Below are 21,546 nucleotides of genomic sequence, written 5' to 3'. Positions count from 1 at the left end.
ATCCTTTAATAGGGGGATTCTCAACCATGATAACCATAACCTAAACCACAGGCTAATATCATATTCTGTGTTTTCAATTCCATGGGGCTCAGCCACCACCGGCTAAGCCAAAAAAAAGCAAAATGCTGTCATTGGTGGCTGCATAAGGAGAAGCACAGTTGAGCCTAAGCCTGGCAGCCAGCGAAGGATGGGATGGTGGGGGGACCAGGGGGCACCCAGGGGTGCACCCTCGGCACCTCGTGACAGGATGAGCACTCGGTCACTCTCCCAAGGGAGTTGCTGTCCCTCAAGGGGCTGGGACATCCCAGTGTCACCCAGCACACAGGAGTTCACTGACATGAGCTGGGGCAGCAGTTTGCCCTGGAAGATCAGAGCAAAGCCTTTTTACTATCACAAAACCTCACAAACTTCCCTGCTGCTCCTGAGATGGCTTTGAGGGCCATGTCAGCCTGTTCTCCCCTTAGAAACTCAGCATCTCTCTCTGAACTCAGCAGCCTTTGATTATTTCTGAGAACAAGCTGCCATGCTGTTGCTATGTCACAACCACCAGTATTGTGGTGTTCCTGCTGGCCACAGGCTTGCAGACAGGTAGGATTGCAATCCTGCTCAGATTAAGGCATTAACTCCTCTTCAGATAGTGTGCCAGCATCTCTAAATATTGGGAGTGCTCCCCTAAATGCCAAATGCAAGTGGAAGGGGATCCACATCAAGGACGGGGCTGCAATGTTTATTTGTGTAAGCTACCCAAATTTAAATATGCCTCTTGAAGTACCAGTTTATGTCTGGGCAGCCTCCAGTCCATAGAACAGTTAAAAATTTGGGAAGCTCAAAAGCAGCTTAGAGCTACTTCTCTCACCCTTGGCTTTTGCTTTGTGCTGCCTGAAGTGCGACCCAACCACTTCCCCTCTCTTGGACCAGGACACTCAGGCATGCCTGGGGATTCCAAAGAAGGCAGGATTTGCTGGCAGAATCTGTCCTGAGGGACACTTTCTAGCTTGACATGAATTCTTGAAAAGAAAAATGGTGTCTAAAATGGCTGCAAGCCTGTCAACAACATGTTCAGCAGTTTGAACAGGGTTTCTCCTGGTTTCTCCTTCTGGAAAACAGAAAACACATCTAAGTGTTCAGCACGTGTACAGTGTCTGCAGTGATTTAACACAAGTGGAGCTAGAAACCTTGAAAATCATGGTTTACAATGGACACTCTGACAGGCCATCAAGTTCAATGTTACTTTTAAGTATTCCCATAATTAAACTGTCAACAAAACCCTACAATATGGTACTGCAACAGTCTCTACATTTTCCTACTAATGTGTAGAGATAGCTTCCACTAAAGGTGGCAGTAATTAGGTATTTAAAACCCATGGAAAACTAGAAAAATACACCGTGAAAAAATTCAACGAGAATATAAAAAACCAATCTTCTTCTCATTGGAGCAAACACAAAAATGTTGCAGAACATGCTGTGCATTCACAAAATGCAATCATAGAAAAGGAGCGATTAGGGGAGAAGGGGAAAATGAGTTATGGTATTGATACTTGGTATCATGCTGTTTTAGAAAAATATGTTGTCAGTTAAATGTTGTATATGCTGAGAAAGAAATTCTCTGAAGCCGTTTTCTTCTAATGTGAAAATACCAGTATGACACTGCCAGAAGATGAAAATTCTACATGCTGAAATTAGGATACCTATATCCTCTGATCTCTTCTAAATTATCAACTCCAATACTAATGAATATAGAAACAAAGTGTCTAAAAACTATTCTGTGAATGGTTTTTAGGAAATAAAGGAAAGCTTTATATTGAAGTCTTTGGTGTAAATCCAGGAAATTGATGAGATTTCCCAGTTTCTACTGTAGAATAATTCAATAGATTAATTTCACTATGGTTTTATAGATTTTCCTGGAAGTTTGAATCTGAAGGTACAAGTCACTAAATCCCAGAGGCAGGACTCCAGGATTAACCAGGATGGCACCCTCCATTAATAAGGAATAATTTAAGAAAAAAGGCTAGTTTCCTACCTGCAGCCATCTGTTCCTCACTTGCATATATTCCTTTTTTTAAATCATCCAGTAGTTTTTCATGGTCTGCTCAATACTATTTTATGTGCACAATAATTTTTGCAAGTACTGAGGAGGAATATGGACAGCAGGACTGCTGATTACATAACCCCTGTGCTCAACAGGAATGGGAGTGACATTGAGCACTTTGGTGAAGGTGCCCATCACAATTTGGGCTGAAGGAAAGATGGGAGTGCTGAGCTGACATGTCTGTCAGCCCAGCAGCACTTAAATCCATCCAAAAGTGGATTCAGCTTAACAGGTCCTGGTGGAGCTCTGTAATTGCCATGACCACAGCAACAGCAGGCCTGGCCGGGAGAGCCAGAACCCACTGAAACCAACCATGAGGCTCCAGTGAGTGCCTGGTCCAAAGAGAATATTTCTATCCAAATTAGCCAAGGGTAGGTGATGAAAGTTTTGTGGGCCTGAGGAGCCAAAAGGACTCTGCCCATGCCCACCTGTGCAGATCCAATGCAAGCCACTGCTTTTCGTTGGTTAGGATGTATAAACTGCCAAATGGCATTAACAGGTCCAATTCCTTCACCTTCTCTTTTCCACTACTTCTCTTTCTTTAAAAGGAAATTGTTTAAATGAGGGCAATGGTGACTCAAAGGAATTTGTATTGCAGTCTATTTTTAAGCATTCTTTCCTGAAAAGCTTTTGAACAATATTTTGGTTTTGTCTCCCATGCACAGAGATATAATTTAATTACTGTGTATTTGTGAAACATTACTGTTAAATGTGACTTTTATTATCCACATGGACTGGGAAACTGCTAGGAGAAAAGTTAACCTGTGAGTGATTCAAGGCCTTTGACTTCCTTGCTTGGACTGGTACTTGACTTGATTTTCTCATGCTATTTGTTCCCTAGTGGAATGGAGCTCTGCAGAAGACTTTTCTCCTTTGGCTGGTGAAATAATTATGGATAATCTTCACTCTTTGAGGTGCTCCATCACAGGTCTCAGGACGGTGAGTGCCAGAGGACTCATTTAGACCTTGAAGGCCTAGTCCCCGCAGTGATACAAAGACACGAGAATTTGCATCAGCGCCCCTTGGAAATCACTGCAGAGCCTGTCTTGTAGCAGCATGTTCCAGTGATTGAGCGTGATGTGTCTGGTAGCCATAATCCAAAAGTCACAAAGGAATAGACAGCATGAACCATTTTTTGAGTTACCATTCTCAGGGGAAATTGGGAAAGACTGGAGCAAAAACTGCTGTTTTCTGGATCATGGGATAATCAGTGCAGATCATAGGCTCTTGAGAAATCTAGACCTGACTCTGATGACCCATCCCTCAATTAACAACTCTGTCTATTCTCCTTCTTCCAGGAATGTACATGTGGATATCGATCATTCTCATTTTTGTTTATATCTCTTATTTATTTATATCTCTTTGTATATCTCTTTTATACCAAACAGAACTGGGTCTCAAACTTTGTCCTTAAATCTTTGTAGTATGTTTCAATCTATCATGGTGCATTTAAATTATTAAAGCTATTTAAGTTTCTCACTGAAAAAAATCTTTGTGAGGGACTGCTTTGCAGTTGTTACAGCCAAGATTTTGAATCCAGTGATAGTTTTGATTCCAGTTGTTTCCATTTGCAGGGCCAGAGGTATTATGTCCGTGTCTCAGCATACAACATGAGAGGATGGGGACCTCCACGCAATTCTACTCCTGAATATGCTTCTCCTTCAAGTAGGTTGGGTTTGTCTGCCCTCCCAGTTTGCTTAGTGATGTTGGAGTTCATGAAGTAATTGTCACGTCATCTAGGAGTGAAATTAATAATAAAACTCAACTCCTTCCAATGCCCCCAAAAAAAGAAAAATTACAATATATGTGTATTTATGTCTCAGCTTTTATTCTTCTCCAGTCCTTTGACAGAACATTGTTGTCTAGCCATTAACACTTTAAAAAATGAGAAATATTTTAATCTTCATTTCTCTTAGGAGAGTTCTGATATATGGAACTTCCTTTTTCGGTACATGAATGGATCAAAACCTGATTCTGAGCTGCTAGAAGCAAAACACTTACATGCATCTCATGTCATTTTATGCTTTACCTTGTAGCACTACAGATCCCATTCACTGGACCATTCTTATAGCATTCTGTACATAAAATACTCCAGTGTGGACACACATGGTGGTAGGATGTAGCCTATAAATGTTCCAGAAATGTCCAAAAGCCTTTCTTCCTTTTCCAACCTCTGACAGGTTTTCTCAGACTCCATTAGGGCTATGATCTGTCATTTGTAATTTTTAATCTATTACAATCACATTGTATTGTTAATTGCTTTTCCAGACTTAGTGTTGCCTGCCAAAGTGGCTCAATGTATTACAGCTCCCCTTGTATTGATTAACACAGTAAAGTGGGACTCTTCTTTTTATTGCATTAACACTAGTTTTTATTAGGCTAATGTAGCAATTTAATAACCTTTCATGCTAATGTGAGAAAATATAACAAGCTGTACCTACTCTCAGTAGTCATAATGGAGAGGGTTGGATAAATAAGGCTCTTGCATTACCATTGTCCCATTTTGCTTCAATTTTTTTCTTGTGTTTTCTCCAGAACAATACCAGAACTAGGCTAAAGAAATATTCTGCTATAGAACAAAAATGGGCTACAATCATGGGAAAAAGATACTGTGGATAACTGAGTAACTTGGTGATGTGCAATTACCTTGACTATAGCCAGGTGTAACTACACAGAACTTGGCCTCACAAATCCAAAATTTACATCAGCTGGGGGAAAGATTCTTTCACAGTAGCTGCTAGTTATTCAGCCAAAAATCCCCAAAGAAGGAGCACTCCTGGCAAGACAGGTGGTATTTAAGACTGCAGCTTTGTATGATGTGAATTTTGCTTTGAGCATATTGCATTCTCTTCCCTTTTTATAGCCCCCTGCTACTAACCTCCTAACATCTGACATTATGTGCCAGTTCCAAAGTTTTGGGGTGTGAGGGAAATCTTCCTGCAGATTTCAGTGGATCAGCACAAAAGCTTTGGAGAGAATTCTGTTCATTCCCCTTGTCTCAGGGTGTTAGAGTACAGAAAGTTCTGGAATTGCTGGGTCTAGGGTCATGTGCTTAAGCTTTACAGTAAGACCAGCAGAGCCTAAATGCAAACCTTTTCATTAAATAATACTCACATTAGAGAGACAAGATGTTATTTACCATTGCAGTTACTGGAGGCAGAACTCCCTTATTCACATGACTGCCTTCACCACTGCTTTGGAAAACTAGCAGATTTGTGCTTGGCAGGGAGGCAGCAAGCTGACATTACACCAGTGTTGTAAAACAAAATATGGCCCTAAGCTAAAACTTAAATGAGAATACATTAATGCTCTACAGTTGTCTGTAACAGCAGCCAGAAGAATATGCAAGGGAAAGGAAAGATTCAGGGCCTGATGCTGATACAGTCCAATCCCAGAGCATCAAAGGCTGGTGACACCCTTGGAGATGTGTCTGTGTATGATGACAGTGAGTGCTTGCCAGCGTCCTCCTGTTTCCCCCCCACACAGCAGCAGCCTGGAAAGTGGTGGCCAACGTTGTGCAACTGCTCTGTGAAATCCCAGCAGACAGAAACATTTCTAGGTTTATTCATTAGCAGGTGAGTGATGGACAATGAGGGAAGCTGGTCTGGTTTCTCTGTCATTTTTAAGGTAGTCAGCAATCTGGAGGTTCAAAATGTTTGGAAACACTGGGATAGAGAAATCACGAGGTTGTTTGAAACTCTACCTGAAAACACCAAAGCACTTTGGTGAGTTCCAGTTGGTCCCTCCTGGCTGCTCACAGGAGATCTAAGGACATTTTCCCCACACAGAGCAGTAAATGCAGCTGGCCCTGATGTCTGCATTAGAACAAAGCACACCGGACAGCCCCTCTGCAGCTGTCACACTGACCACACGCTATCAGGATACCAAATGTCTTCTCTTTCCAGCCTTTCATGGGGCTTACTCTGGCAGCTACACTAAATGTAAATAAACAGGTATTTATATCCCTGGCGTAGTGAGCCCATTGGAAGGAATGCTTGTCTCCAAACTTGCACTAGAAACTGGATCTGTATATTTAGTGAGTGAGCAAACTGCTGGTGGCTGTGAGTACATACACGGCCTCCGTGCCAGCAAGATGGGAGCATGTCTTCTGTGCAGACAGATCTCTTAATACCTTGATCCACCATTCCTTTGGGCCAGGAAATGGGCGCAATGCGCTTTTCTCATTATAATCAAAGTATGAAAATAGCCAAGTCTGGAATTAAAGAGCTCCTTTCTGATACACACAGTTTCTTCTTCCTATTTGTGATGAGTTTGTTTTTCTAAAATGAAGGCTGAGATTGTCATTAGCAGCAAGTGAGTGAAAACAAAGCCTTTTGGAGGCTGAAGATGTGTGGGACAGACACAGCAGGTTTTTGCCTCAGGAGTGCAGTGCTGAGCAGCCCGTGGACTCCAGGGCAGGAACTGCCAGAGTTGTTCAGGCCTCTGCTGGGAGCAGATCTCCAGAAGTGATTTTACTCCAAGTAGGTTTCTGTGGCTATAGGGCAAGCTCTGGGTGTAGGAAGATGTTCATTTTCTGCTTTGCAGAACTGCAGGCGAGTTGTGGAGCCTCCTGGTGTTGGAAGGAGTGGCAGAAGGAGCATTGTGGGATCTTGGTGAGGGGCTGAGTGTCAGGACAGGCTGAGAGCAGCCCTGACTGCGGCACCAGAGCCCATTCATGAAGAGAAACAGCCATTGTCAAGTCAGTCACTACAGGAGCTTCTCAGAGCTGGTTGTCAGCTTTGTTAATAATCATGATGATTAATTACCCAGTTGGCACAAGGCAAAGAAAACTCAATGTACAAGTAACAACAGACTTAAAAACGGCTCCTGCCTGCCGAGATGTAAAACTCCTCTAGAGCCGAGAAGTACCAGAGGCAAGAAAATATTTTTAGACCCTCTCCTGCACCTTTGTGTTTCATTTCTGTTATTTCCTTTGTTCAATAGACTGGAAAGACTGCAGTGGAAGAGAGCCTCGGCACAGGGGACACACTGAGGCCCTGGAACGCCTCCTTCAGCAGGTTCGAGCAGCTCATCAGCACTATAATTGCAGAGGTAAGGATAAATATCTATGTGGTAGGGCACCAGCTGAAGCCTCTGTGGCGCCTGTAATTTTAGCAGTTTTCTAACTAGGTCATACCTTCTCATTCATCAGGAAAAGAAAGATATTAATATTGGCCCATCTGGAATCACTTTAGCACACTATCTTGCTCTTAACCCTTGAAATTAGTTGGATGAAAACATCTGAAAGCTACAATGTGCACACAGACAGGCACAGTCTTTCTCCCTCCATACCCTACACACCTATTGATTTGTTTTTCCCTGCAAATTAGTTTCACACAGGATTCCACTAAAATGTTTCAAGGATTTTTTTTTAATTTTTCATATAAAGAAATACTTTAGACAGTTAACAACTGGTTTGGATCAAAAGAGGGGATTGGCTGCCTCCAAATGGAAGACACTAAGTGGATGTCATGCCAATCCATAATGAAAAATACTTGCACAATGCAGTGGGAAGATAAGATTGCTACATTTCAAAACAGACTGGATCAAAACTGGGAGAGAGTTCAAATCTCAGCCAATCTTCATTCATGAGAAACAGACTGTGCCTTTAATAGCTCAAGAGCCAAGGCAACAGCTTGGCATTCTTTTTGGAGCATATATAAAAACTCCTGTTCTATATGGGTTGTTGAAAAGTACTATTTATTTTCTTAAAATAAACTTCTAACTGGAATAATGCTTCATTGCAAAGGGACTTATTTTAAACTGAAAAGTTAAACTATCATGAAGTTTTCATTTTTCTTCACCTAGTTTGACTGCTATGTCAAGTTGCATCAATTGATTTAAAATCATAGAAATACCTAGAGCTAAAATCATCTGGCTGAAATGAAAAGATGCAGCCTTTGTTCCTTACGTGCATATTTGTCACCATCACAATGATCCACGGTCCGCCACAACTCATTGTAACCATAGCAACTTAAACTATTCCTCTATGGTGCTTGGAAAGGGAAAGGAGATATTGCAAGAAAATGTTGTTTCTCTAATTAAAATTCATGCAAGCATTATCACTTGCAGGTGGTCTTGATACTGAAAATACAGATGATGTATTCTATCTCTTACATGGCTTTTCATGCTATTAAAGAAGGCTTTTTTTGTGGTACAGTTTTTTCTTTCTGGAGTTAGTGCCTATCTCAGGTCTTTCAGGCCACCTTCCCAGTCAACAGGAAGTAAGTGATGGAACATCTGAAAATATTCTTAGTATAAATTGTTTTACTGACATAGCAGTCCAGAACAGAAGTAGTTATAAACATCATGCAGAAAACCCCTCCTTTTGAGAATCTGACACCAGTGCCTGGTTCTTATAAAATTCCACTTCTCCTTAAATTAACCCCAGTCTCAAAACTGAGCACAGACAATTCCATTGTTGATTTCCTAACACCTTTTCCTTTAATAATAAATAACAACAATACAGAAAATGTGTTTAGCTCAGAACATTTTCTTCTATGCCTGAAAGGCTGTGGGACCTCACATGGGGCAGTATCACACTGTGGAGTCAGCCTGAGCAACACCCTTGCCTCCAACCAAATAAAAATCTCATAATTGCTTGTAATGCTAGCATTACACAGTAGTATATTTTGGATAAATCAGGATGGCATCATCACAGGAGAACTTTTGGAACTTGCCTTAAATATATGATGATGTCAATCCCTTTTATTTCACTAATTTGGTAAGGAATCAAAACAAAATTTGCAGGAAAAGTAAGAATTATGACATCACTTTGGCTCAGAAATTTTATTCTGATATTTATCAACCTCAGTGGAATCTGAGGAGCTTGATCAAGGATCTGAGATAAGCTGCTGTATATGAAAACCTTAAGTAACAGCTTTCACTTCATGTAATACAGAGGCTTGATCTCTATTCTTAATTAATGTAAATTAGCATGATTGACTGACGGGATGGAAATCAGCATGGCCCTGCTGTTACACACAGACTGAGGACCCGCCCAGGGATTTTTCTGTTCTTTGCCATGATTCCCTTTACCACACTGGTTAATGCCAATCTTGTGACCTCTGTTTGTTCCATTTGTTGTAGAGTAAACAGCTAAACATTGTTTGAGGAAGATCCTTGAATCTGCCTACAACCACTGATGAGCTGTGAGAGCAGAATCAGGCTCTGCAGGAATTAGAGCTCAGTGAGAACAGAGCTGGGATCAAACCTGGTGTCCAGGCACCTTGACCGTTCCCACAGTGGCTCTTATATGGGATGTCCCACTCAAGCTGCTCAGGCTGGCTCAAGCAGAGTGCAGGACAAGTGAAAGGAAGGTGAAAAAAACTGAGGGTAATCAATCTAAAAGGTCTGAGATTACCTGAACAAAGCAGGCAAAAGCCTCAGAACTGAGAGGGGCTGGAGGAGCAAGGCTGTGCACTCCTGCGGGATCTGGGAGGGGACATTGCCCACATTCCAGGCAGATCCTTTGCCCAAGTCTGTTCACTCAGACTCTGCCTTTCGCCCTGTGCTTTGCATTGCAGGGGCTGGAGAAAACAAGCTTACAAAAATACCAGGAAGAATACACTGGAATGTACAGTGAGTTTAAGAGCTTTTGGAATTAGATCAGCTGTTGCTTTTGAACCTGCTCTGCGATATGATGAAATCTCGTTGGGAATTACTTAGGAAGCTTTGCTTTCATATGTTTAATCTTCTGGAAAACCCTGATGATTACAAATAACAGTCATCCATTTGTCTTCATAATACCATGCTACAGACTATCATAACTGAGTTACTACAATTGCGTGTCCTGGCAACACTTCAAATACATATTTTTAAGTATTTTTTCTTGTAGATCTCTCTTTCTAAACAATTCAGAGTGGATTAAGTAATTGTGTGATGCTTCATTAAGAAATGAACCCAACTCTTCAGTAGAATTCTTACCAGATATTTTCCTTCTGAAATTCAGTTGAAATGTATTTTACCAGACAAGTCAGAGATGAAATAAAAATGTTCTCATTTTAGTTTGATTCACAAGCAGAGCATATAGTTTTAATTGCATTTAGCAAAGAGAGGGATCACTGATTCCATAGGGCATTTAAGATGTTTAACTTATAATTCTTTGTGAGAATACAACACAAAAGTAGACTTGAGAACCAAGCTATAGACTGAGAAGTTCAGGTTGGGAATTTAAGAAGAGACCCCAGATGCACACGAGCTTGAGGGGGAAACTTGGTTCTTGTTCTTCCAAAAGGTTGCTTTTAAGTATGGGTTGTATTTACGTAAAAAACTGCAAAGAAATATTTATAAACCCTCTACCTTTGAAGAGAAAGGTTGACAGTGTCATAAATACACCTTTCTATTTAATTGCCTATTTCAGTCCAGATTTGAATGCTTCTAATCTAAATCTAAACACTGGAAATTCTCCTATCTTGGCTGCTATGGGTTCACTCCCAGGCTTCTATTAAAAGAGCTCACAGCTCAGTTATCATTTGTTAATATAAACTCACTGTGTTGCTACTGGTGCTTTTCCATGAAAGTTCCTCTATGTTATTTATTAGTTAATTAAGTAACAGACAAAGTTCCATTTCCTGCAGATCCAAATTATCCTCTAATTTCAGCTCCATGTTTTCTGGCTTCTAGATACACAATACTGTAAACCAAAAGCAAATAGCAATGTAGGGGAGTTCACAATCTCCATCTAGTTTTACATTACTTCTTTTGCTGTTGGGTTCTGCAAATCTGTGGACTAAACCCAAACCACTGAATAGACCAATAACATACATTTCACTTGTAATGTGCCCTCTTATTTTAATGCTGCAGTCTCTGGGTGTTTTATACAGAATTATGTTGCTTTGCCTTCAGCAATTTCCTCCTCCATTCCCTCTGCATAGATGGAGGAAATACAGAAGAAAATAATTAGAATGAAATTTATATTCCTAAATTGGTCTTAACCTTGGAAAAAGGAAACAGTAAGTCAGGAGTTTTCATGTAGCATTTGGTTGACATTACTACAATACACTGAAAAAGGTTCACAGTAAAATAACAGTTATCTGAGGAGATATGGATAGAAATACAAATGAATATTTTTAGAAGGAAAAGAAAGCAAAGGAGGAATCATGGATTTGGATGAGTCTGTTTAAGCTGAAGAGTGCATTGGAGAATATGCCATGGAGAACAAGTTTGCACTGGAAAGACAATGGATTTGATGATCTAATAAGTCTCAAACATCTGAACTGTATGATTTCACCCTCAAAAGAACCTTGCTCTCTTTGTACTCACTGTTCCACAGAGCAGTAATTATTGCTAACAATGTGTCTGCTTGCTGGGGCTTTCAATGTGCCAATCGTGGTGCAAATTTATTCAGCATTTAAAGATATGCCGAGCACTTCCACAGATGGGGTTTTGACAACAGCAAATTTAGATGTTCTTCAAATGTTCAGCATTAGAACTCACTAGGGAGACACAGACAGGCTCCTCCTATTCTGCACCAGAGGTAAGTGGGAAATACTCTGAGAACACCTAAGCAGACGATCAGCAGCTTTCAGTAAGAGGCTCTTCATGAGTCATGTTTTTTTCCTACTGGAGAAGGGTGTCCCTCAAAATGTTTTACACTTCAGTCTGGATGGGGATCCATGCTTCACCCAAATAAATAGTCACATCCTGGAAAACTGAGATGCACTTGTGCAGTTACATTTTCATTTTGTCTTTCTTTTTGTATCACAGGAAATACCTGAAGAATTAACTCTATTTTTCAAACTAAGTGTTTCTGCTGTTTCTCTTACAACAGCATGAAACAGGACAGACATTACAAAAAACAAAACAAAACCCAAACAGTGTTAAGTGCCTATTGCTTTCAAATCCAGATGTGAACAACAACTGCCAGTACATTATAAAGTCCTGCATGTCCCTGATTGCCATCTCTTGGTGTCCCCTCCAAACCTGCTCACAGGCACACAGATGTTCACAGCTGTTACACAGAACTCATGGCTTTTAATTCCCATGTGAAGATATTTCCTTGGCTCACAAGACCATGCATGAGAGAAAGAAAGATATTAAGTCAAATTCATCAATGTGAAAGAGAATGCAACGTATAAAAATTTAACAATATTTTCTTAGAACATTGGGACAATATTTGAATTTATAAAATTCTTCTATTGAAGAGCTGGCCCAGAGATGCTGGCAGGCACACAGCAAGTCTCAGCTTTGACATGAAGTGAACAAAAGAGTTTAACACCTCTTCCTTGGACTCCAGGTTACTATGGAGCAAAGGTAATTGTGAAAGCTCTAAGGCAATACATGAGTGGAATTTGTTGTGATGGAGAAAAAAATTCCAAGCAAAATCAAATGCATTTAATGTGACACAGAGAAAGATGAGGGTCAATCTTGTCTCCTTAAAGCTTTTCCTTAGGTTACACTGGTGATGCTGGGATGTCAGTGACAGCCAGGGCACCAATTATTCACTTCTTAGAAGCTGAAGCTACATGTGGTAAGAAATTTAGAACTTACAACACCTTCAAATGTTGGCTGATGATTCAAATCCCTTCTTGGGCTTTTGAGACCACTTGCAAAATTCCCATCCATTCTGAGCATTAAGAGTGTGTAGTGCTGGTTCAAGCTTGCCTTGGAGCAAAACAGCTTTGTCTTGTCTGAGTTTGCAGCAAGTAAGGAAATTGTCTGCTGCTATGTATCACTAAGTTAATGAAAATACCATCAAAGGGTTGCATTTGAGCATCTTTCTAAATGTTGTCTTTTGAAAGGAATGTAATGGGCACTGACTGAAATTTAGTACTGTGGTTCAAGAAACACAGGGGTTTTAATGACACACTAACTGAAATTTAAGAGCTGGTTTTGGTTTGCTTCTTTTTGCCATTTCAGAAAGTTCTAAATTACAAAATGCTGGTCGCAAGCAATCAGTTTCCAGAAGCCTGAAGCACCTTTTCCATTCATCAAACAAGTTTGTGAAGACTCTGAAAAGGTTTGTCATTCCTTCTATGTTCAAGACATTCTGAATTTCAGCAGTTGTTGTTCTGTATTAGAGAAAAGCACCTTAGCAATATGTGTGAATATGTCACTACTGATGAGACAGCAATTGGTCAGAATGAACTGATAAAATCACAGATGTGTAAGATGGTGCAGCTGACAGTAAAATAATGCTCCAGCTCCTACTGAAATCAATAGAATTTTTTCCGTGTTACTTTTGGAAATGGATTCAAATTGTAACAGAGTGAAATATTCTGCGCAAACCCAAAGTGCATCTACTGAGCTGTTTGAAAGCACCACCTCTGTTGCTGCTCATTAATGAAACTACAACATTTATTCATTCATAATATAAAGCACAGAGCTCAGATAACATTTGAATAGTCCACTGGCAACAAGCCCCACACAGAGAACTCTCTGACATCCTCAGCTGGGTTTGCAGCCCACTGTAACCCAACCCTCAGCCCTGACAATTTGTTTTAGCAAATGGAAGTTGCTTATTCTGGATTATTTCTTCTTTCATTGCCAGGAGTGTTCAGTTTGCTTTTTCTTCTTTGTATTTTGGTAAGAGTTTAATTCTTTCAGAAGAGCTCTCCAGAGTCTTTAAATTCCCTGCAGTAACTACTTAACATATGTAACTAATTGCGGGGGTAAATATTGAAAGGAATGATCTCTATAAATAGGTTTGCAGATACGTTGGCCAGATTACACTCAATTATACCAATATAAATCCATAACAATCCACCTGATTTCAATCGAGTTACCTCAGATTTGCTCTGAAGTAAAGGATGGCAGAACTAAGCACGTTAATGATAAGTTTTAGTAAAATTTCTGATTTCTAAAGGCATAAAGCCTCCATTGTGTACTGTGTACTCTGGCAAAATTCTCACTAAAACTGATGTCCATGACTTGCACAGATCCATAATCTCTTAGATTCATGTAGTCTCACATCATCTAAAGTGATAAACTTCCCATATATTTTTCAGAACTCACTGACTGAAGTTGCACCTATGTTACACAGAACTTTAGACAAGATGATTTACTTTGTCTCCTCAGAACTTAACATCTATGATTCTTTGAATAAATTTGGCATGGATGTGAATAGACATGAAAGGTGTTTGATAGTATTTCCTTCTCTCTTTAGGGGACTCTACTTATCTGTTATACTTTTTTACAAAGACAATTTGCTAGTTACCAATGAAGATCAAATCCCAATTGTGGAAATCGATGACTCTCACAGTAGTTCAGTTATGCAGGATTTCCTGTGGTTCACAAAGGTAAAGGGAGTCTAATTTCATCTATTGCTTCTGTGAATTTGTTGCTAGCAATGCTTAGGTTTTGCTCATCACTCTGAATGTATGAAATTATGTCATTAAAAAGCTGAATGATTAAGTGCTTTATCACTTAATTTATCATTTAAATTTATCATGTTAAATGCAATTTCTACAAACCATTCATGTGGATTAAATCCTGACTGGGCCACTGATAGTGACACAATTAACTCTTAATGTATGATCCTATATGAGTGACTTTTATGTGGGTACATAAAGGTTTTAGGGACATTTAGAGCAAGAGCCTAAAGAAATAACGAGGGGTTTTAACTTTGGTGTTGTGGTTGTGCCATCACTGAAGTTGTCTTCACATTACTTTTTTATACCACAAAGAACAGTAAATCAGTTTTGCACAATAGTCCAAAATCAACTGAAACAGGTTCATGATGTTTACAGAACACCTTCTGTGTCTGAGTCAGTATCTGCGTCATGTTTATCCAGGCAGCTGATTGCCATCTGCAGAAACACAAAATGTGCAATATCTACTGATTTTTCCAAGTCCAAAATGCATTTTAATATCATTTCTGCTTTTGCAAATGCTGAGAACAAGAACTGGTTGAAGTGGATCTGTTTTTGCAGTTGTCTTGCATGTGGGATGACATCAGGTGGCTGAGGCAGAACATGGCTGTGTCCGTGTCCTCATCCACAGCACTCCAGGCCAGGCAGAAGATGCTTTCAGCAGCAGCACAGCTACAGGTGGGTCCCATGGCATATTTCTGGCTCTTAGCTCAGTGGCTTTCCAGTCTCCAAGGGACAGAGCTGCCTGCTGTCCCTTGGACTGTTCTTTGGAGCAGCATTATCATCTCCAGTGAAATGAAGCACTGAGCCTCTCCTGCCAGGAGGGAAGGAGTTACGTTAAAAGTAAAGAGTAGGAATAACAAAGGAAAGAAACAATAGAAAGAAAGAACAAAAGAAACAGACAAAGAAACAAACAGATATGAATCAGTAAATATTGACTACAGAGAAGCCTGTGAGTTTGCAGATTGGGAATTCAAGAGTTATAATCCTAATATTTGCTGCTCAAAAGCCTCTTACAGGCTTATTCATTATTAAGTATTAATCTATTAATGAAGCATTTAAACTCTGTTCTATTCCAGCCTCTGCTACAGATGCAACCTGAGTGGTACTGAACAGGTCACTTAAATCCTTCTGTGTCTCAATTCACTACTTGTTATGCAAATAGAAATTACACTTTCTCCAGCAGAACATTTCTACCTTTATTGTAAAGCTTTGAAGCTGGGTTTCACAACAACATGAAATCTCTAGATGGCAGGCAGACACATTCATTAAAATAGTTACTTTTGTGGGAAAATACATTTTCAAAAAGCTGTGTGCATTGTTGTTACCTAAAAAGTATATCCAGGCCTCACTTCTTCTACCTTTTGTTGAGGTCACCAAAGCTTCCCAGAAAATCTGTGGTACACTCATGGCATTACTGAAGATCCTAATTGCTGGGCACTGTGTTGGCCACATGTCATCCCACAGGTCGTGTCAGCACAATAATCTGGTTTGCAGCAGCTGCGAGAGCCACATGCTGTGGGGCCATTATTTACAACGTGCATGTGAGGTTTGTTTCACACCTTTTGGCAGAGCATGCTGTGCAGGAGAGCAGCCTTCCTGGGCAACCACCTGTCTGGACTGATTTCCCCAAAGTGTCCCAAAATATATCAATGCCAGCCTGCTGCACATTTATTGGAGGACCACCTGTGTTAAGCAGCAGCTGCTTGTCAGTCCTTTAAGCTGTCACTAGAGAAAGTTTTAATTATATCTGCTGCATATTCCCCTGGTGCAGTTGGCTCAGCTCAGGTAGCACATATTCCTTTGGTTAACTCAGGTCCATCCACCCTGTGCAGATCCCCTTAACAGATACTGCACTGGGAGATACCCAACATTCCCAGTGCATTGTGGTTTTCTTTGCTACCAGAGATGCAAAATGCAGAGCTTGAAAAACAGACACAGCAAATGTGCCCATGTGGTGTATTTCTCTGCTGAAGTTTTGCCAAATTTATTGCTCTAAATGTCTGTTCTGTTTGCTTGGTCCCTGAAGACCACAGGGATTGTCACCCAACTGCCAGCCTCTAATGGTGTGTGGCCTAATGGGATCCGCCAGTGGAAGGATCTCAGTAAAGTTTATATGGTTGAATACTTTTTATTGAGGCAGTTAATAGACTGACTCCACAGGAATTTAGGACAGGATGGAAAAGATCAGTGATAATGCAGCTGCTCAGGGACTAGATCAGTAGATTCAGAGACAACAGGGACTGCAACTTTGCCTGTTGTCACCCTAGACAACTAAAGCAAACAAAGCACAAGTGATGGGGTAACAAGCTAAGCAGACACAAAACTTTTTTTAGGGTATGAATCGATCCCATATTGATATTAGTAAGTCCCCCATTCCCTGTGCTGGAATGTCATTCACAACATAGTGACAGTAAAGAACTGTTTGTTTTCGTCTGGGCACATTCACATGCTGCAATGATAATATGACAATTAGATGGCTAAGGACAACTGCCAGGATATGCCCCAGCTGGAGACACAGGGATTAGCACAAAATGTACACTCAAGACACCCAGAGTTAGACAGGGAAGGAGACAAACCCCAAAAGGCAGAACAGTTAAAAAAGGCAGAGGAGAGGTGCTATGTAGACACCAACAATCTGAACTGGAAGGGGATGTACAAAGCTAAAACACACAAGTTATGCTACCCAAACCCAGTCACTGTGCTGAATACTAAGATTTTATAAACATTTTTATAATATTAAAGTTGATAAGTAAATATTGCCTGCTAAGTACAGATAATTAATTTCAGAATAATCTGTCAGTTTACATCATTAAGTTAATGTACAGCACTTCCCTAAAGATACAATGTGCTTCATTGTGAATTCGAGTTTTCATTTTAAACTACCCTTCTCCCTATCCAGCTTACTGTAGATGTCTTGAAAAATCACAAAGTAATGAGCATATTTTAAATGTTAGGCATTTTTCTTTAAGACATCTGGGAATCTCTTCAGTGGCTGGTCACTGGATTGAGTGTGTTTGCACCTATAAGCAGATGCCTTACCGTGTGAGGAAAGGGATTTTAACCAAAATATGTATTTTATGTGGAGTCTTGTAAAATTACTTTTCTTTAATCCTCACATATTTTCCTGGAGAGCTTTTCCCCGGTAGTTTTGTTAGTTTCTGGCTGTTTTGTCTAGCACATTCTTGGTATTTGAAGTAAAAGGGTCCGTGTCTCTTCAGATCCTGTGCTTCTTCACAAACACACTCCACAGTTTAGCTCCAGAACTATTTGCATACAGCACAAACATGAGGGTCTCTTGCTTTTGTTGCTGAAAACAGTCTGAATACTTTTAATACGGGGAACAGAGAATGGAGATTATAGTTAATGAACATAGCAAAAAAAACATTTAAAGTATCTGTTATGAATGATTCAGGGAAAGAAGAAGAATTTTATATGATCTCTGACATTTAGTTCTGGGAAGGTTCAGATAAGGACCCAGCTCTTAAGTAAGTCCAAATCAAAGGAATCACCAGCAGACCAACAATGAGTGCTTTCAAAAATTGCATCCTTCATCTTTACATGACTGGGCAAAACTAGGAAGTTTGGCCCAAATAAGTGAATTTCTTTGCAGTAAATAAGTCTTTTATAAAGGCATTGGGTCATAATAGTCTTTCTGATGTTCTCCATTAAACATTGGACTAAACACTACTGGACCAAATGCATCAGAGGATCCACAGGTCAATCCACAAACACAACCTAAGGAAAAACTTCTCCTTTTGCCACTAAATGATATGACTGTAAGGCAAGGGTTTGAGAAACACAGTGTGTCTCAATTTTAGTGAAGTCAGTGGGACTGATGTCAATGAGCACCAAGTTACGTATCAAACAACACTCTCCTGATATGTGATAAATAACTTTCATTTTATATTTGTTTTCTAGAATTTGCTGGGAACTCACAATTTAGGCAGAGTTTTTTATGAGCCAATCAAGGATCGACATGGCAATATGGTGATAGTTACTGTAAGAGAAGTGGAGAGTCTGTACTCATTTTTTAATGGCAAATGGATGCAGGTATCCAAACTACAGAGCCAGAGGAAATCCCTTTCAACTCCAGAGGAGCCAACTGCATTAGACATCTTGCTTATAACAATCCAGGTAGTGCTTTGCTTCTCTTACTGTGTGTTATTTGCTTTTGTAAAGCCTGTGCCAGAGTCCTGATTTTTGGAAGGGTCTCATAGAATTTTAGGCCTTAGTCCAGTGCCCAATAAAATTAATGGCAAGGCTCTCATTGAGAGTAAAGACTTATATTACTTCCAGTGGGTCTGGGATCACATCCTTAATATGCAAAATATCCATGAGATTCTAAAGAAATTACTTCAAAGTCCTAGCAGAGAATAGTTGTTTCTATCAATTTTGGGAAACCAGGCTATGGAATTCTGTAGCAAGGGATATAAAAAAGCTTTAAAATTCTCTGGATGTTCTTAAGCACCTCTACAGACACTTAAATTTCTACACCTCCGTAAGATTTTTCCATCCAACCCTGAAAACTAAATACTAGGTTTTAAACTTTACTGTTCTACTTAATAAACTTGTTCTGTGGGATTCAGGGTTCCTTGGAGCCTGGTATAGTCGCTAAAGAATTCTTTACTGACCATAACCCTCCTTTAATTTCTACATCACATGCTCCTAGACCTGCAATTAGAAAAATGCCAAGGTAAGGATTGATCTCAGAAGCTGCTTGGCACAATCAGCTCAGCTACCATCACTGAGAGACGTGGGGTTCAGCCCCTTCAAGAATTATCTCTGAACTGCATATTAAACAGAGACAGTTCATGTTAAGATTAATACATGTTTTCTGTAGACAACAGCAGCCAATCTCCCTAAAACTCTTGCACAGTTACCCAAAATACAAGATAAGTCATTGTCTTAGTCCCTTCTTTAGCACCGTCCATGAGATGATGGCTGCTGTGGTTAATTTTTTGAATTAGAGGCACTTTCCTTCGGCAGAGACTCTGCTTTTCATACCAGGAAGTGACAGGCAATCAAAATATATGTTACCAGGTTTTAGGAATGTTAAAAAATTTCCAAAAGACAATAAAACTTACCTGATCTATGCTAGATTTAATGTATTACAGTGTGTTAAAGGTGCAGAAAATTGTCAATCTGGGCAAAAGTTTTATACTAGGAAAAGCAAAATACAGGCCTGATCAGATTTCCACAGAGATCCTAGTGGAAAAATGTTCCCCTAATGGTTTACACATTCCTATCTAATGCCCACCCTTTCTTCTATTACTTGTTTAATCACTGAGTGGGTATTTTGTTCATGAAGTGCTTGTGAAAATGAGGGTCTAATTGCACTGGTCAGAGCCAAGCATAGCACTGGCAGATAATTTGATGGTTCCAAGAGTAAAGGCATAGGGCCAGGTGTCTTAATCCTCATCCACTGCAGAAGCACACATTCCTCAGGATGGATGGCAGCAGACACCATTTTTCAGGTGGTTTTGGAGGACTGCTATACATAGCTCTAAAAAATGTCTCCTGGTTTCAGGAAATTCACCATCAATACTAATTTCTTCTAAGCTCTATTTGTTGATAAAGATATTTGTTCAGAAAATGCTGCCACTAATTCAATTTTGCAAACTACCAAACCCAGTGCTGACAGAGATCTTCCTGTTGACAGCAGGTGATACAGAGCAGGTTTTGGAGAGATGTAGGCTAGGATTTCCTTGGGGGACAGGTCCTGGCTCCTGCAGCCCCTCTCTCCCAGCTCTTCCCCAGTGCTGCTCTGCTCCCTCTGTGTAGCCACGAACCAAACCTGAACCAGGGAACTGTTCAGCTGAAAAACAACTGCTCCTTTTCCCAAGTTGTTTTTCAGAGGAATCTGTTCCCTGACCCAGCTCACCACTGAAATGATCAGACAGGAGGCAGAGGTGGGGGTTATTTAAGCCAGTTTAAACACCACAGTTGCAGAAGATTGAAACCTCAGGTTGTCAGAGCCAAATTCCTGCATGACATGGAGACCTTAGAGATCCTGTGTATGGCTTAAGTGAGAAGTTGTCCAAGTTGCACCCAAACTACCAGAGATTATTCATATACTTAAGCATGTGCTTAAATGCTCTTTGAATTTAAATTTTTGAATTTGAGGGCTGTAAAACTTTTGTTGCTTTTTTTTTCTCCCAAACTCTTTTGCTTGTGTGGAAAAAATATGAGATTTTTATGTAGGACCGTTTCCCTTAAAACAGGACATACTTTCCTATCACAAACGAAGTCAGCAGGCGCCTCCCTCCCGGCTTGTATCTGGGTTACCTAAAACTCCTGCAGTTCTGTGGATCAGATCAAAGTGCTTGGTGTTGCAGAAGCTGCCCAAATGTCCTGTGTCACGTCAAAAATCCGAGACAACAGCAACGTCTCCGAGTAAGTGAATATATAGATATGGTTACACACACACAGAGCGAGAGAGGAGAACAGTTGTTTTAAGTTTGAAACAATTGATCAAGCGTTAATGCCAAGGCAATTCTGCTGTTGCAAAATTGTAGGTGGCAGCAAGGTTGGCTCTGGTGTGTGGCAGAAGGGTTTGGCTCCAGTGTGTGCCATCCCAGAGAATCTGTGCTGAGCTAAAACAGTTGCACCTGAGTTTTCCCAACAGTCCTGAAGGCCTATCCAGAACACGTGGATAGGGGCCCATTGGTTTCTAAGGAATGGTATCCATGATTATTCCAGCTCTGCACAGGGGTAATGACCTGTTCAGAAGATCATAGCCTGCAGCCCTAACACAGCCTTCAGTGGATTCAGTGCTACGATTTCTGTGGATTTTCGCTGACTATGGGCTGTTGTGTGGGGGATTTTTCTGTTTATTCTCTTGTGTGATATCTTTGATTTTTCACCCTAAAACCATAGCAAACACATAGACAATTGGAAACCGTATTATAAATGCAAGCCAGACAGCAAACTCCTGTGCTCTGGGAAACCCATTTTCCCCTTGTCCACTGCTTCCCTTATCCATTGGCAAGGGCACTCTTGTACTGCCTGGTCCTTGCCTAGTGGGCAACACATTTTATTGACCTTCTCTGGAGCTTTTTAAATCCCATATCATTTCATCAACCAGCTGAGAATTTGCATGAGGAAAAAAGGAACTGGATATCTACATAGATAACAGGATATCCAG

The 21,546-nt window shown here is 40.3% G+C and overlaps 1 protein-coding gene across 1 annotated transcript in view; it reads left to right on the top strand.

Annotated features, from left to right (window-relative positions):
• The window catches only part of ANKFN1 (ankyrin repeat and fibronectin type III domain containing 1), a 114,041-nt gene that overhangs the window by 72,448 nt on the left and 20,047 nt on the right, over positions 1-21,546 (top strand). The window contains 10 exon segments of the mRNA XM_032129281.1: positions 2,930-3,027; positions 3,663-3,753; positions 7,033-7,140; positions 12,949-13,048; positions 14,195-14,327; positions 14,961-15,077; positions 18,321-18,536; positions 20,624-20,656; positions 20,658-20,696; positions 20,698-20,795. Of these exon segments, the coding sequence (XP_031985172.1) occupies positions 2,930-3,027; positions 3,663-3,753; positions 7,033-7,140; positions 12,949-13,048; positions 14,195-14,327; positions 14,961-15,077; positions 18,321-18,536; positions 20,624-20,656; positions 20,658-20,696; positions 20,698-20,795 (1,033 nt within the window).

This window comes from Corvus moneduloides, chromosome 19 (genome assembly GCF_009650955.1).
Source record: "Corvus moneduloides isolate bCorMon1 chromosome 19, bCorMon1.pri, whole genome shotgun sequence".
NCBI classification, from domain to species: Eukaryota; Metazoa; Chordata; class Aves; order Passeriformes; family Corvidae; genus Corvus; species Corvus moneduloides.
The sequence above is the reverse complement of the archived record's forward strand: the minus strand, read 5'-3'. Positions and strand labels throughout refer to the sequence as shown.